The 16458-nt window shown below is 41.2% G+C and overlaps 1 protein-coding gene across 2 annotated transcripts; it reads left to right on the top strand.

Annotated features, from left to right (window-relative positions):
- Window positions 1-2133: 2133 nt before the first annotated feature.
- Window positions 2134-14559, top strand: psme3ip1 (proteasome activator subunit 3 interacting protein 1). 2 transcript variants are annotated; one of them, XM_061036898.1, is made up of 8 exons: window positions 2134-2255; window positions 3808-3944; window positions 4045-4143; window positions 7945-8067; window positions 10913-11051; window positions 11914-12002; window positions 13430-13624; window positions 14121-14559. In XM_061036898.1, the coding sequence occupies exons 2-8, from the start codon at window positions 3818-3820 to the stop codon at window positions 14123-14125; spliced, it is 777 nt and encodes a 258-aa protein (XP_060892881.1). In that variant the 5' UTR covers window positions 2134-2255; window positions 3808-3817; the 3' UTR covers window positions 14126-14559. The 2 variants fall into 2 exon arrangements, with proteins under 2 accessions (XP_060892881.1, XP_060892880.1); XM_061036897.1 differs by having other exon boundaries at window positions 13430-14559.
- Window positions 14560-16458: the final 1899 nt, after the last annotated feature.

Raw genomic sequence — 16458 nt, 5'->3', positions numbered from 1 at the left:
GTTATTAAAAACATTAGAAATTAATATTAAAAAAAAAACAGTTGTGGAGCTTACAAGAAATATTTGTTGTGAATGATTTATCAAACAGTGTATGATAACAGGCAATCAATACAACAAGGAAATATTAAAACTAAAGTTTATTGACCACTATTGATAAGTACGGTAGCCCGAAGCTGACATACATCCATACATTTTATTTTCTCCATGTTCCTGCAATAGCCAGTCATTTTCTGTTGTTTTCTTGAGTTCTCAACTTATTTATTTATATTCCCAGAGTTGTTGCAAAAGTACAAAACAAACATATAGGCTCATTAGTGGGCAATGGCAGCATGGCCAATCACGTTGACCAGCCTGTTGTTTTGTTTTGTAGATTTACAGAAATTTCTCCTGTTAACATGACAACATTAATCAGATGTAATGGGAAAACCAGCTTTGTTATCTCCAGATAACAAGAAAAATAAGTTGAGAACTCAAGAAAAATAACTGAAATTACCTCCTTATAATGAATAAAACAGTGCTGATTTATTGAAGGAATTATGTCATGATCTCAAAGAACAAAACAATTCATCATTATCATGAGAAAAGGACGTTTATAATATGTATTGATACATGTCTGCTTAGGGCTTCCGTATTCTATTGCTGAAAAAGTAATTTATAATAGACACATTTTCACAAAACTATGCAATGTGTTGGTTCTAGCTTCTCACATTTAAGGATTCATACCTCAAATTATTAAATTATTTTAACCTATTTTAAGATTTTGACTATTGGTTGAACAAAACCTGTAGTATGTAGGCTACTTAAAATAAGGTATACTCAACCTCAACCAACTGAAGCAAACAAACTCATTCGTTTTATTAATACATAATTATTCATTATGATATAGCCTAATACCTAGAAGTAGGCTATAACAGTCACATAGGACATCATTCAGCCAAGAACTTATCGTAAGTGTTGTTCAAATATATATTTGAATACGGCCAATAATGCCATGATGTAGGCCTAACACTTTATTTTAAGAAATGACCACAGCTGCAGCAATTAATCAATGGTCATTTTACTATTAGACTATATCAGCCTTCACTTGGAGATGGTTCAGCATCATTGTCACAGGATAAAGTATAACAGAGTTAAGATACTATAGTCCCATTAGTTAATGTCTCTTCACATCACCCCTTTGTGGCCACCTCGACAAAACACCGGATGATTCTATAGTGTGGGGCTTCAGCTGCCCGCTGCGCTGACCCGAGGTGAGGAAGCACAAGTATTCATCCTTAAAGTATTGTCTCCTAACCTAGAATTTAGAAACCTTGACAGGTGCAGGCAAAGAGCTCACTTAAGAGTTGCCTGTCGAAGTTGTCCGTGTGTGGTCTTCAGGTCGCTGAGAGGTTCACAATTACAGGACTAATTATGTAAGAGATGGCTCAGAGAGCCAAATGACACATCCCCTGCGTCCCCCCCGAAATCTACGCCTATGGTTATAGGTATGAGTCATATATAAAGACAGGTCTTTTAACTTGTTAGATATGACAAGCTTTGATTTGAGATGTACATGATTCCTAAAAAAACATCCCAAAACACCTGTAATGTTTTGAATATGCAGAAAGTTATGAACAATACAGTCGAATAATTAATAGTAATTCAAAAATAATTATAATTTCCTATACATAGTAAAGAAATTTCTATTCCGCCATAAATTAATTCAGAAAATTGTGCCTTTTTCTCTGGGGGGGAACCCCCAGACCCCCCGCTGAAAATGTGTCCCCCCCAATGTTGAATCCAAACCTACGCCCTTGCCTATAACCTCAGGAAATGCCTCCTTCTGAACTACAAATATGGCGTCAATGTGAAGTTCTCAATGTTGTGCAACCTTAAACTGTTCCCCGATGATTAGCAGGTACTGATATTTACTGTGAAGACATTACGGCGTTTATTATTTATGCTGATTTTTTTTCCCGCAATACCTTCTATATCAATGACATTTTTTTCTCATTTCAATTCAATCTGGTATTCGATTTACAGCCAGAAGTGGCATTTGCTATTTCGTGGAGAAAATTAAACCCTTTAAAGCCAATTTCTCACTCCTTAAATAATAAAGCGATCAGAGCATCTATTACTATAACGGCCGGCTCGACCCGGCTGCCGATCAGCAGGGCGGAACTAAAGTTGCACGTCGACAATAGAGACGAGCGATTATCAGGGAGACACAAAACGGTAATCGGTAGGAGCAGGGATATATTTAGTAGCCTTGCTTGGTAAGTTGCAGAGAAACATAATTTGTTCAATATGTAGACAATAAATCAGAAAGTGAAACGGCAGTATGCTCGGTGTTCTATCCAAACGTGATGCTTTTAGAGCATGTCACGATGTGTGGTTAGTGACAGCGGTGCTTGCTGCAATGCTAATGAAGCTAACGCTAGCCCCGGGTTGCAGGTCACATTACACCAGACACCAGCTTTAACTAGAGCATCTGAACAACGGAAATAGCACGCTAAAAAGGCTGACTGTTGTACTTTCGATTGCCTTCTCATGTATGTTGTTGGTTGAATATATAGTGAGCCGAGTTAGCCCTATGGTTTGCAAAGCTAACTATTAGCGACTATCACTGTTATCGTCATTTAGATAACGGTGATGCTGACGAAACGCTTTGGTCTATTGAGTTCAAATCGTATTAAACTCGGTCTACACATCATTACAACTCAGCTATAGCATCCTTTATTTTTTTCTGAGCTGTCTTTGTCTGGATTAAAATACTTTAAAGTTGCCTAGAATGTGAAATAGATGCAGTAATTCAAGATTACCACAAGAGGGCGCCGAAACATTAACAATACAATTCAATGAGTCATTTTTTATTAAATATTATGCTCTTCTACACTTTCTCAAATAACACCACAACTTCGTTTAACTTATAAACCATGGTGTCATATTCTTGACTCTGCATTTTAATGATATTTGTTAGATGTAAAAAATCTTCAGGTGCCCTGTTTTGTTGCTATTATGTTTGAAAACTGAAATGTCGCATCTAAACAGATTCAGCCATTCTCTGTGGGAAACAGAAACATCATTTGTTTAATGGTTAATACAATACAGAGTCTGTTATTTTCCTACTAGGAGTAGCACATGCATGTCAGTGTTTCCCCTAGGTTTACAGCTTTGGGGGGGTGGGGACAAGCCGACATGGCGACACACCGACACACCGACACCAACACTTGAAGGAATCTTGTTGTTCATGTGTTACTTTTAATGACAGCTGTCCTGTTCTATCGGAAAGGTATCCTTAAATGACTTCTTTCCCTGATTTCTGACTCTATCCACTATCCTGTCTCTACAATAAAGACACAAAAAGACCAAAAAAAAACCTTTTTTATTTACTTGACCTTCAGGGGGGGGCGGGCCACCCCCCTAATATAATGGTAGGGGAAACACTGCATGTTTAAACTTTAATCACCTGCTTTCTTTCAACAAATGCAGTATTGAATTGTTTCCTCAGGTAGTATTGGTTGATTATTCTCAAAGGTATCTTATAGCTTCTTCCTGATGTCAATAGCAGTGGTTTTAGGGTTTGCTCGGGGCACATGCAAAGTGTATATGGATTAGATTGATTTCTTTCTTAGCTGGAGTTCATTGAAAAACTACAAAATCAACAGAATCCTTAACTTCTCAGAGTTGCTGTGTGTTCTTCAACTTGTAGTCTTTATGAGCCAAGCTGAAATAGACCCTACATATTCTCATCTTGAGTAAAAAAGAAAAGGTGTACATTTTGGAGTCATTCTCATGGAGTAGAGTGTGTCTTGTGTTTGTTTGAAGGTCAGTTATAATGGCAGAGGGCGGGACAGCAGGCGTTGATCTCAGCAGGAAGTTTGTGTCAGAAACTGAGCTTGACGAGAAGAGAAAGAAGAGACAGGAGGAATGGGAGAAAGTCCGGAAACCCGAGGACCCTGAAGGTAAGAAGATGTCAAAAAGGATCTAAAACACACCACAACCCTTAAATACTTACTGCTTCCTCTGTGTGTACATCAATATATCTGTGTTTGTACTCCTCAGAGGCCCCAGAGGAGAAATATGACCCGCGCTCCCTCTTTGAGCGACTGCAGGAGCAGAAAGACAAGAAACAAGAAGACTACGAGGAGCAGTTCAAATTCAGTGGGTCTTTGTTTTATACTGGTTTTTGTCATCTAGATTAAGATAAGCGTTTTCCTCTCTTCCATAAGTCTTCTTCCAACCATAAGTCATGTTTTTCTGATTATACTTCTATAGCTACGTCCCTTTATTAGGATTAAATTAGTGTAACCTGCTGGGGAGTAGTTGTCCTTCCTTCTGGTACTTGCACTAACAAATGAATTATAAAGTGATGAAACAGAGTACTACTTTCTACCATTTCCATTTTTTTTTTGTTTTTTTAATAAATCTTTTTATTAGATTTTTAAATCAGCAGTACATGACACATACAGTGTATCCAGGTACACTTGTTGTTTGTTTTACACAGTATATGTTAAAAAACAACAATCAACTTAATTAGCCTAAACCAGAACGGCTTCTACTACTGATCCGTAGTTACCCATTATCCCTTCCCACCCATTGTTATGAGAAACAAAAAAAAAAAAAAAGATAGGAGAGATTAAAACAAGTCGATAAAAAACAGAACAACACAGAACAAAACAGAGGACTGGGGGGGGGGGGGGGGGCATCTAGTCACTTTCTGGGTGAATAATAGTTCTGTCTAAGTATTCTAAGAAGGGCTGCCAGGTTTTGCTGAAAGCATTACCAGGACCCGCAAGTGAGAGTCTAACTTTCTCAAGTTTGACATGAGTTAGGACCTCCCTAAGCCAGCTATTGTGTGAAGGGGGGAGAGCATGTTTCCATTTAAACAAAATAAGGCGTCTGGCCAGTAGAGTTGTAAAGGCCAATACCCGTCGCTTTGTCATAGGGAGATTAGGTGTTGTAAGTGGGGGGGAACCAAACAGGGCCGTGCAAGGCTCAGGGCCAAGATCCAAATCAAGCACTATTGCAAGTGTGTCAAAAATTTGGCGCCAAAAGCCAGAGAGGCTCGGACAGGACCAAAACATGTGTGTGTGATTAGCAGGTGACTGCTTACACCTATTACAACTGTCACTGGTGCCTGGGTAAGTCTTCGCCAGCCGAGCGTTTGTGTAGTGCACTCTGAAAAGAACCTTACATTGTAATAAGCCGTGCCTAGCACACATGGACGACGAGTGAACTAGCTTAAGAATTTGATCCCACCAGCTGTCTGATATAGGTACTCCTAATTCCTCCTCCCAGGTCTGCTTCAGGCGAGTCATTTGGTCAGGGTTAAGGGAATCAATGGAGTTATAAATCACAGAGATGGAACGTCTTTGGTCAGGGTCGAGGGTAAGCAAAGAGTCAATCAGAGACCCGGGCGGGTGGTTGGGGAAGTGGGGGTAGGCGGCTTGGACAAAGTGCCTGGCTTGAAAAAAACGGAAAAAGTGAGAGTGAGGTAATTCGAGCCTGGCTGCAAGCTCTGTAAAATCAGTAAAAATGTTTTCTTTGTAAAGGTCCTTGACATGTAGCAGGCCTTTGTTTCGCCAGATATTAAAAGTAGGGTCGAATAGGGAGGGTGGAAATAGATGGTTTCTAACAGTCGGGGTTAAAGTTGAAGGTTCATTCAAACCATAATATTTACGGAATTGTATCCAAATTTTCAGTGAATTGGTAACAACAGGGTTCTGTGAGACATTATGAATCTTGAGAGGAAGGCGTGCGGTGAGGAGGGACTGTAAAGAAAACTTTGAGAACCGTAGTTCTATCTGAGCCCATGAGGGACCTGTGTCAGCTCCCCTGTCAAGCCAATGACTAAGTTTGTTAATGTTGCATGCCCAATAATATTGGATAAAGTTGGGTAGTGCGAGACCGCCCAGCTTTTTGGGGAGTTGTAAAACAGCTTTTTTAATACGGGGTGGCTTATTCAACCACAGAAACAACGATACTGTCTGGTCTAGCTGCTGAAAAAAGGGTTCTCATAAATTTATTTCATGCATTACCAGAATATCGGCCGAACTGGGTTAAAATGTCTGTAATAACAGGGATGGACGAAGCCGGGTTTGACACAAATAATAGCAGATCATCCGCGTACAGGGACAACTTGTGGGTGACATTGCTCCTGGTGATGCCCTCGACTCTCCCCTCCCCCCGAAGCCAGATGGCCAACGGCTCGATAGCGAGAGCAAATAGGAGGGGGGAGAGGGGGCATCCCTGTCTAGTTCCCCGACGAAGGGCAAAGGAGGGCGACCATTTCCATTTTTTAATGCATTCAGTGCATAATCCATTATTTTTTAAGTCTGACTTGTATTGGAAACTGAAAGTCAGGAAAACTCAGCTTCTGCTGCATTGATCTTTCTTTGCAAGTCACCAGTAGAAAGGCAAATACACGCTTCATTCCTGGAGTCCTACTTTACATTGTCATGACAATAGACACGTTTTTTGTAGTTGGTCATTGAACAGACGGACATTCATACTGAACCTCTTCATGAACGAGATCATCAGATACAAGATGAAGTATTTCTGTATAACTATTTAAAATGTTCATTTGATTTATTCATACAGCTCTTGACCATAATTACATCGTATGGAGCCAGACAAGACACACAATAATAACAAAATAAAGCAGTAGCCATGGTCAAAATACCACAGATCTTACTTAAACAACAGAAGGACATTCTTTCTAAAAAAATAAAAACGATGCTAATGATAAAAATGAGAACTAACTCAAACTCTATTGTGTGTTTACAAAACCAACTGAAATAAAATAAGAGGGAAAAAGTCCTTAGTTGTAGTCTTTGACACAAACATACTGAGGCCCCTTGTCTTTTTTAAATTGTTTTCAATGAGTTGAGAGCGTTTGCAGCAGCAGGCAGCTGCCTGGAGAAAAATGTGCAGCCACCAGCGTCTTTTGTTCCAAGGGCTCAGCTTTTTTTGTGCAGCTGCTTCGAGCGCTCAAGTTTTAAAATCTTTCAACTTTTCAGAAAGGTGCTGTTGATGAAATCAATGCTCTTTTCCAGTCATGTTCCCCGTAGTTTTGCCGCCTACAGATCGTGTCTTGTACCCACATCCTCTGTGCTCCGTGTCTGATCGGGAAATAAGGGATCTAAAATAAACAAAACATGCAGTAAAAAGTAACGTAGCGGTGCCTGGTCATGCAGCGGCTGTTGTCATAGAGACGGGAGGATTGTGCAGCGCTTTACTTCTCAGCTCACAAACTCTTCATGCCAAGCCCTCCCGAGCTCTTCTCTGCCTGGAGAAAACACTAGGCTGACACAGGGCCTGAGTGACACGTGCTATATGGTTGGTCTCAGGCACAGAAATTTCTGTTTTGGATGAGACAATGCTTTTGTCCAGAGGGGAGCGCCAAAATGGACACAAACCGACAATTCTTCACCGAAGCTTTAACGAATGGATCACTGCATTTCACTTTGTCTTCATCATAGTTACAGTATTTTCTATTTTGCTTTAAAAAGTTCCAAATGAGCTCGTTCTGCTACAGCAGCGCCTTCATGACCACAGGAGCATTGTGTTGCTGTTAGCTCCATTCACGACGGTCCTTCTAATATTACACCTCATCAACAGCAGTGACTGAGTACATCTGTCTCTGATGGTTTTTCTTCTGTTAATTAGGTTTCTTTTTCTACAATGCAAAGCTGTGTACTGCAATTAGTTTATTTACAATATTTTCACACTTTGAACAAAATCATCTGAGAACATTAAATTAGATAAATGTGGAGAGTGTCAGTGCTGGAAGGCAGCATGAACAAGTTTCAGCGTGTGGAAACATCAAGGTCTCTTTGATTTTTATATAAGGTCCCTTTTGTGTGAAGAAAAAAAAATGTTATGTTTTTTTTTCCCCCAGAAAAAAAAATGCAATCACTTTACTGCCATGTGTTGAGAGCATGTTTGTTTCCATGGTTACAGGGAACATGGTGAGAGGCTTGGACGAGGATGAGTCCAGCTTCCTGGACGAGGTCTCCCGGCAACAGTGCTTGGTGGAGAAGCAACGCAGAGATGAAGAGAAGCAGGAACTGTTAGAGTACAGAATATCCTTTTTTCATCACGAGTTTGTTTATGAAAATAATTTTGAGAAGCGCTGAGAGGCAGAGTTTGTCTGTGGCGCAGGAGGAAAATGTACGTAGTAGATCGTGTGTTTGCCCTCCATCTGTGCCATTGATGTTTGTGTGTGAGAATGGGCACATGAATAACTGTAAGGCTTCAGCCTTCAGTGTGTGAATGGGTCACTTGGAGTGATCAGGTGACTTCATAGACGTTATGTAAGTCGGGTCCAGTTGTTTGTTTTTTATCACCTGATGACTGGAGGGGACAAATGTTTGAATTCAGCATTGATATATTTGTTCTACAAAACACACCTTGCTCCCTGTATGCTGTGTGAAAAAAACAAAATACTCTCCGCCCACTCTGAACATCCAGACTCTTTCATGCTAACGTGGACAAAGCAGTATTATTGTTATGGTTTGTTTTGTGGTGCAGCACCTCTTCTGTTGTCTGCTTGAAAAATGTGACCTTTTGTTTGTGACACTGAGAGATACTGACTACTGTCTTTGCAGTGTTAGCGCTATGAGCTATACAACAAATGAGTTTAGTGTTGTTGACATTTTTACCTGAGGATGAGGATTCAAGTCTTAGAACAGGGTCACACCAATCAGAGTAAAGCTTCATCATAGGGCTGGGTGATAAGGTCACATTTAACATGTCCCATTTTTTTTTTTTACACACAGTACTCGAGTGACGATTTTAACCAGTCTTTTTTTCCTCTTTAAATAAAAGGGGGATGTGAACTACGGCAGCCCGGAGGGGAGCAGCGGAGTGAGTTAAAGAGAACATCCGGATTTTCCAAAAATACAATTTATGGATTTAATTGATTTATCGCCCAGCCCTACGTAATATCACCTTGTGTCACATGTAATCTGGTCTGGACTGGTCCTGGGTGGGGGGGGGGGGGGTTCGTTCAGGCAGGCCGTCGGCGTCCACCAACGATCCTGAGGAACCTATGAGACCTCAGGAGCTCCCTGCTGCTCCTGAGGTGCTCCTGAGAGTAAATGTGTCCTCTGCACTGCTCCTTTAAGTCCACAGTGCTGACTCTTATTGTCATGCTCAAGCAGAGCAGCAGCTTTTTTATTTTTTTAACTACAGTGCCTGTTTAGTTGGCACAAGTTTCAGCGTCTTCCTCGGACAAAAACCCTTTTCACAATATAGAAATCTCCTGAAAAACTCTGGAGATTTGGCTACCCGGAGGTTCTTTAGGCTATATGTGAACGCAAACAGCCGCATTTTTCGCGCAGACTTTACCTGGAGTTTATCCGACCAGACCCCTAGTATTTTATCCGCAGAATATCCGAGTGAGCTGATGTCTGAACGCGGCCAAATATACTCCGGAGATTTTCAATTTGAGCCAATAGGAAGAGAATGACGTTTATATAGTGACTGCCTAAAGTGTCTGCACACGACCACTACGATCTCCGTGTACGTAATTAAACTGCTGCATTCTGTTTTCTGTTCGTCAGTATGTTGTTCTCCTCTCTTTTGTGGATGTTGTCATTCCATTGGATTACACATAGCATTGATATAAAGACAAATATTTTCATTATAACGTTGTGTAGCGGATTCTGTTGCTACAGCCGCTACTTCCGCGTTGTTTATTTACGTCACGTCTCACCTCAGGAGATCTCCGGAGAAGTCCTCCTATAAATATCTAGATATTATCCAGAGTGCAGATGTGAAAACTGCTAAACAGTGATGCATGTTTCAGGTAGTTTTTGTTGCACTTCATGGCAGGAGAAACTCCGGCTGTTGGTGTTCACATTTACAGCTCCTCCGGATAATCTCCTGAGTTTTTCAGGAGATTTCCATATGTGTGAAAAGGGTTTTAGAGTGTATTCAGAGCTCCTGCTGTGCCGTGCTGCTTCTGCAACCCCCCAAACGCAATGTGAATCCACAGACTGTGACACCGATATTATGCCATCGCAGAATCAATATGAATGTACAAAGACGTGATGTTGGCTGAGCATAGTGACGGCAGCTTTGTGAGGAAAAAAACAGTCTGAAAGGACTGTTGTCATAAAAAAATAAAAAAGTCAGACCTGGGTCACATGGGAGCAAACAGATTGGATTGAGATTGTTTTGAACTGCAGTGTGAATGTAGACCAAGATATATACAAAGTTTTACAGAAAAAAAAAGATCATTAATGAATAATTGTCAGCTTTCCTCCTGTTATTATGTTGAATTGTCTCTTCATTCTATTGCATTGATATTTAAAGAAGAGATCAAGACTTTTAAGATGAAGCCACTGATTAATAAACGTATGGCACCCTGTTAGTTTTCATGCTTTCCTCTCTGTCACCATCTCTTGTCCTTGCAGACAGACAGGTTTCTGACAGACAGTTTTGTCTGCAGATAAAGAAGAGAATGGGTTGTCGTGGAAACTGTATCACAGGCTGGTAACTACAGCGATTATTTTAAGCAGTTGCTGTGAACACAAAGTACACACACACACAATCATAAGTGCAGACCTTATTGTTGAAGTGAAAAACTCAGGACTGCTTTCCTCTTCTCCCACCTTATGTCTGCTGACTCCTGCCCGCCTGCACTTGTCTTGACTCTTTGTCTCTGTTTCTCTCAGTCCATTTTCCTGTGTCTGCATCTCGACCCGGTTTCAGGTCTCCTGAGCTACGTCCGTCTTCTGACATTCTTTTAGGCACTGTATCTGTGTCATCTCTCCCCGAGCGCTTTTCTTAGACTTACACAACTGTGTCACTTTTTTCCAGCACACTGATTGAGAGATGCAAGTGCTCCCTCTCAAAGTGAGGACAGAATGTATTAGCCTTCAGTTACAGTATGCTTTATTCACCTTAACACCGTGCCTTTACAGCGCCGTAGTGAAGCAAGCAGCCACTGAAAGCCGCAAAGAGCCCGAGAAGAAGGCGGCACCGAAACAGTCGGTGGCAGAGCAGAGGACCAGCCTCCTGTCTCAGGCGCATTTATTAGCTGGAGCTGTCAAGAGACGCAGGTATGCATATGCACGTCCTTCAAAGCTGTAGTAACTCTTTGAGTTACATACAAGAGTTGACATGAAAACTTGTAAGCAAGCAGTGGCCTTCACACACACACACACACACACACACACACACACACACACACACACACACACAGTCCAATGTTCACGGTCTTTAACAAAATAAATATGTTTGTCTTAAGCTGATCAATACTCCACAATATTCTTCATCTGGTCAAAAGCTTTCTTTGTTTTCCTGCTGTGTTGTAATGATCAGGTTGTGATGCTTTATCAGACCTCTTACAGAAAATAACACTCAGGAGAGTTAGATGAAACAGTGACGTTGTGCTTTCAATTTTTCACTTCCAAGTAATTCCCAGGTCCACTTGAAATTAAATCTAATGGAATTTCTAACTTAGTAAAAAATGTTCACATATGTTAAAGACGCATTTATCACATAACTAGGCAAAGTTTCCTCGTACTGTGCTTAAGCAGGATTGTCCCCCCCCTCCCCATTCCCCCACTGGCCTGCACTCAGACTGCTCCAGGACGAAGCGGTTCTGAGCACGGTTACCTCATGTAGTCTATGGTATGGATTGCCTAGTGTGAGTGCACCCTAAGATTGATCTTCACAGCTCAAGTTAAGCTACAGACAGGTCATTTGAACAGTCAATAGAAATGTGTGAAAGTACTCTCTGGAGCTGAGGCAAAGTGTAGAACTTGGTAATAATTCAGAGTGTTTGTAACTCCAGTTGACCCCAATCTCATTACACTCTGACATTCTAATAATTGTTGATATTTAAACCTTTATTGGAGCTTTAAATCTTCAAAAATATCTGCTCTCTCTCTCTCGCTCTCCCTCCCTCCCTCTCTCCAGCTCGTCCCAGTCATCAGACAGCAGTAAGAAACAGAAGGTGGAAATCAAAACAACAAAGACAACAACAGGCAATGGAAACAGACACAAAGGTGGGCTGCAGCCTGAAAGATATTTGTCTGTCTGAAGTGGAATTATTAAATTATCACACATTCTACCAGAAAAACAAAACGCAAACTCAAATATATCTTAGTCCCTGTGATAGATGATGCACAAGGTGAGTGTCTTTTTCTTTATACTCTGACCTGCTGAGGTGTGCATATCAGGAAAAGAACATTAGCTTTATTTATGTAGTTCTGGCTCTTTATTGAGACTCCAGAGGTTAAAGATCACTTCTCTATGTTGCTCAGTTTTGGATCAAACCCTGACTCATGTGAATGATCTTGAGGGTTCACAGGTCATTTTGTTGTTCAGTGGCGTGGAAGACAAGTCGTTTGACTTGGTTAAGAAATTTTATATCCAAGGTGTGGGATGTTAGTTTGCAGAGGATTGAAGTAAGCCTCCCTGTAGCTGGTTGTTATCAAGACCACAGAAGAAGTACACAGTTATGAAAAAAATAAAAATAAACATATTTATTCTCTTTTATAAACCTCAGGCAGGCACAGGGTTGCATTAGCATTTTATTTGTCCTTTATCGTCTTTTTTAAGCACGTTTTTCTCCAGGACATAATTGGCTTTTCAGGTGCTAAATGTTGCTAGTTCACAATCTAGCAGCCAACTGTAGCCATTTTCACACATGCACACACATTTTCTAAAACATGTCCCTGAAGTCTTCTTGCCGTGCCTGTTCACTTATTTATAAACCCTACAGCGGGAGTCTTTTCTTGTCAGACGGGTCGGGGGTTCGATACCCAGCTCCTGCAGCTACATGTCCGACATGTCCTTGGGCAAGACACTGAACCACAAGTTGCTCCTTCTGCTTTATCTGCGGCGTATGAATGTGTAAGAATGGGGTGGGGGGTTACTTTACATTGCAGAGAAACATTTAGATTTTTTTTGTACAGCACACAGTACTCGACTTTTCGCATGTGCCGACTGTTTGATATTTTTGTTACTTTACACAGCGGCCTCTGCCATCAGTTTGTGAATGTGAACTCTTTAAGTAGTCAGAACACTAAAGAACCCTATTCAAGCTCAAGTCTATTTACTATTTAAAAAGGACAACGTGGACATGGTCGATGAATCAGCAAAGTCTGACGCTATGATAACAGTTTTGCCGTTTATGTTCATGGTGCTTGGAGGCTGGCAGGAAAAGTCTGGTTAAAAAACAAAAACAGGTTACGAGTAAAGTTGTGATCATAAAACCAAAACAATGAGCTAAAAGAAATTAACATGGTCTTTAGAGTGTTCTATGATGTTGTGGTTAATTTTCAGGGAGACTTAATTAACAGACTACATTTGTGGCACATTTGTATTCATGACATTTTACAAGAACATTTTGTAAAGACAAAAAACGAGCCTGTTGGTATGACGTGTGCATGTAGAAGCGCTGAATCTGATTGTGTGTTTCCTTGTTCAGAACAGGAGGATGGAGCAGGGAGGGCTGAAAGTAAACAGACAGTCTCCGGCCTGACAGCGAAGACACCCTCAGCTCCGGCCGACTCTGGTCAAGGCACGCTACACCTGCCGTCAGCAGCTGTGTGCGTCGGCGTTTTACCAGGACTCTGGATGTACTCCGGCAGCAGCGACTCCGACAGCAGCTCAGACAGCGAAGGTAGCGTGGACACAATCTTGTTGCCGTACCCCCGGCACAGCAGAGCCTACAGATAAACACACAACTGCATCCACACACACACACACACACACAACTTAAAGTTTGTTCTGCAAGCCCTGAGAATTGGCTTGCAGGCTGTCAGAAAAGGTAACCTCACATCAGATATGCACACACACACAAACACACACACACACACTGTTGGAACTGAAGGTCAAAGACACAAACACATATTGACAATGTGTTCCTGCAAGTTAGTCATACACTGGCACCACACATACCTTGGCAAACACTTTCAGTATTCCTGGTGTTTTCACAGCTGTGAGTTGAACTGTTGCTCTTTGTCATCAGACAGACATCGCTCCCTAAACATAATCCTTCAAATGTTTCCACTGTAGAACCTTTTGAAACTCTATTCTCAACTTAATCTGTGTATCTTTTTGTTTTTTTTGCAATTGTGGCACTCAACCCTTCCTTCCCTCAATCAAATCTCACGCAGTTTAAGACGAGCAGCACAATCCCGCACTGCCAATCCCGATGACCACCCGCCCCCCCCCCCACACCCCCCCTCCCAACCCAAGCCACAGTGACTGCGAGCTGTGTTGTTGGCTGAGGGAACAGTGATTGACAGCTGTGGAGCATGGAAAAGAGACTGATATAGAGTGTGTCATATGACTCACCTTTTAGCTGTGAGCAGCAGAGGAGAGGAGAGGGAGCTGGGGCTGGACACGCCTCTGTCTAGTTTTGGGTAAAAGTCAAAGTTCTTCTTGTTTGTAAAAAGTAGATTTTATTCGTGTGATGTAATGTATTCTCTGATCAGTAATTTATCTCAAAGTTACATCATGTTGGGAAGATGCCCGACTCTTTGCTTCCAGTCAGGTGACAAAGTTTTGTTTTGATGTTTCTGAGCGGAGAATAATAAAGAGGTTTGCCTTGTAGTTTGTGTATTTTCTCACTGTGTGTGTGTGTGTGTGTGTGTGTGTGTGTGTGTGTGTGTGTGTGTGTGTGTGTGTGTGTGTGTGTGTGTGTGTGTGTGTGTGTGTGTGTGTGTGTGTGTGTGTGTGTGTGTGTGTGTGTGTGTGTGTGTGTGTGTGTGTGTGTGTGTGTGTGTGTGTGTGTGTGTGTGTGTGTGTGTGTGTGTGTGTGTGTGTGTGTGTGTGTGTGTGTGTGTGTGTGTGTGTGTGTAATCAGTTACCTCCTCCAGTAAGTCACAATCTTGTGGAGTTTGAACATGAATTATGAATAGTAAGCAACAAAGAGTGATTATTGTTCTTTTCAGTTTGTTTCATTGACACACTTTGGAAGCCCTTGATGCTGCTGGCAGCCATATTGAAAATACTCCACCTTACTTTGAAACAGGTAAAGAGTTGGATCTGAGGCGGGCCTCTCTGTCAACTCAACCTAGCCCATTACACGCCTTATTAGGTATAACTCTTAATATAATCAGAAGTGTATAATGACTTATTCACAGTGTGTACCATTAAAGAAAAGAGCTATTGATACCAAATTCAATTTTTAAACCAGACTGTGAACATGTTCAGTTTACTATGGGCAATTTAAGGTTACCACTTGGTTTCATTTGAAGGGTTCTAGGCCTTAAAAGTAGTCTAGTATTTTAAAAGCAACCTTATGCTTATGCTCAGTTGGTTCAACTGAAGGTCGAGGGTTCAATCCCCAGCTCCTGCAGCAACATGTCCGATGAGTCCTGGGCAAGACACTTAACCCCGTACTGCTCCCGCTGCTTTGTCGTTAGCATGTGAATGTGATCAGTTACTTCTGATGGTCTCACTTCATAGCAGCCTCTACCATCAGTGTGTGAATGTGTAGGTGTGACCTGCACTGTAAAAAAAGCTTTGAGTAGTCAGAAGATTAGAAAACCGCTCTACAGGCTCAAATCCATTTACCTTGTCCTGACCTTTAAGGAAAAATATTTCTGATGCATCCCCTCTGCCTCGATGTACTATTTTTCCAAACTCTGCCTGCTCATATTAGGACAATTCATACAGACATACACAACATGACATAATTAGAATTGTAATGCAATGTGATTTAAACAAGACTCAATGAGTCTCAAGCCACGCCCTCAGTCCTTTGATTCCTAGTTCCTTGAGCTAAATTCTAGCATCAAGATGTTGACATGTAAATAATGGTGAGGGAGAATTAGTAAGTTTCATGTTATTTATAATGTATTTTAGGAGTGTTAGCATGCTTAAAATGTCTGCTCATCTCCTAGGTTAAGAACTATTCAAATTGTATTTCTTTGTACAAAAGAAAAAAAAATCCATTAATAGTGGACATTTTATGTAACATATTGCTTCTACTGTTTGGGCAAATAGACTTTGACAGCACCATCATGTTGTGGATGTGTGTCTTTTTGGAAAAAAATAAAAGATTATGTTTCGAGTCCAGTTGACTTCATGAGCTGAGGTGCAAAATGAATTATTTAAAGTCTATATTGAAAGTTGTTTGCACAGGTTTGAAAGACTGGAACAGAGGATTGAGTCTTTCCTAAATCCTGATCATGTTTTTATCCTTCTTAAACATCCAGGTGGCCGTTCAGCCACGGGTATAAAGATCTGAGAAGACCCTGCAGACCCCAGACCTACATGAGCCATGAAATGAATGTGTTAAATCAGAAGAGTGTGAAGTTGAACTAACACGGCTAATTGGATTCTGGGAAGTGTATTCAGTCCTCATTAAAAATCTTGGCAGGAGAAATGTACATCTACCCTGAGCTCAGTTAGCTGACTGTGATTGAAAACAGGATATATGCTTTGGTGAGATGAAATCAAAAGGTACAGACGTCCCAGAGTGTCGGTAACGAGTCAGTCGAAGGT

This window comes from Labrus mixtus, chromosome 4, assembly GCF_963584025.1.
Source record: "Labrus mixtus chromosome 4, fLabMix1.1, whole genome shotgun sequence".
In the NCBI taxonomy this organism is placed as follows: Eukaryota; Metazoa; Chordata; class Actinopteri; order Labriformes; family Labridae; genus Labrus; species Labrus mixtus.
The sequence above is the reverse complement of the archived record's forward strand: the minus strand, read 5'-3'. Positions and strand labels throughout refer to the sequence as shown.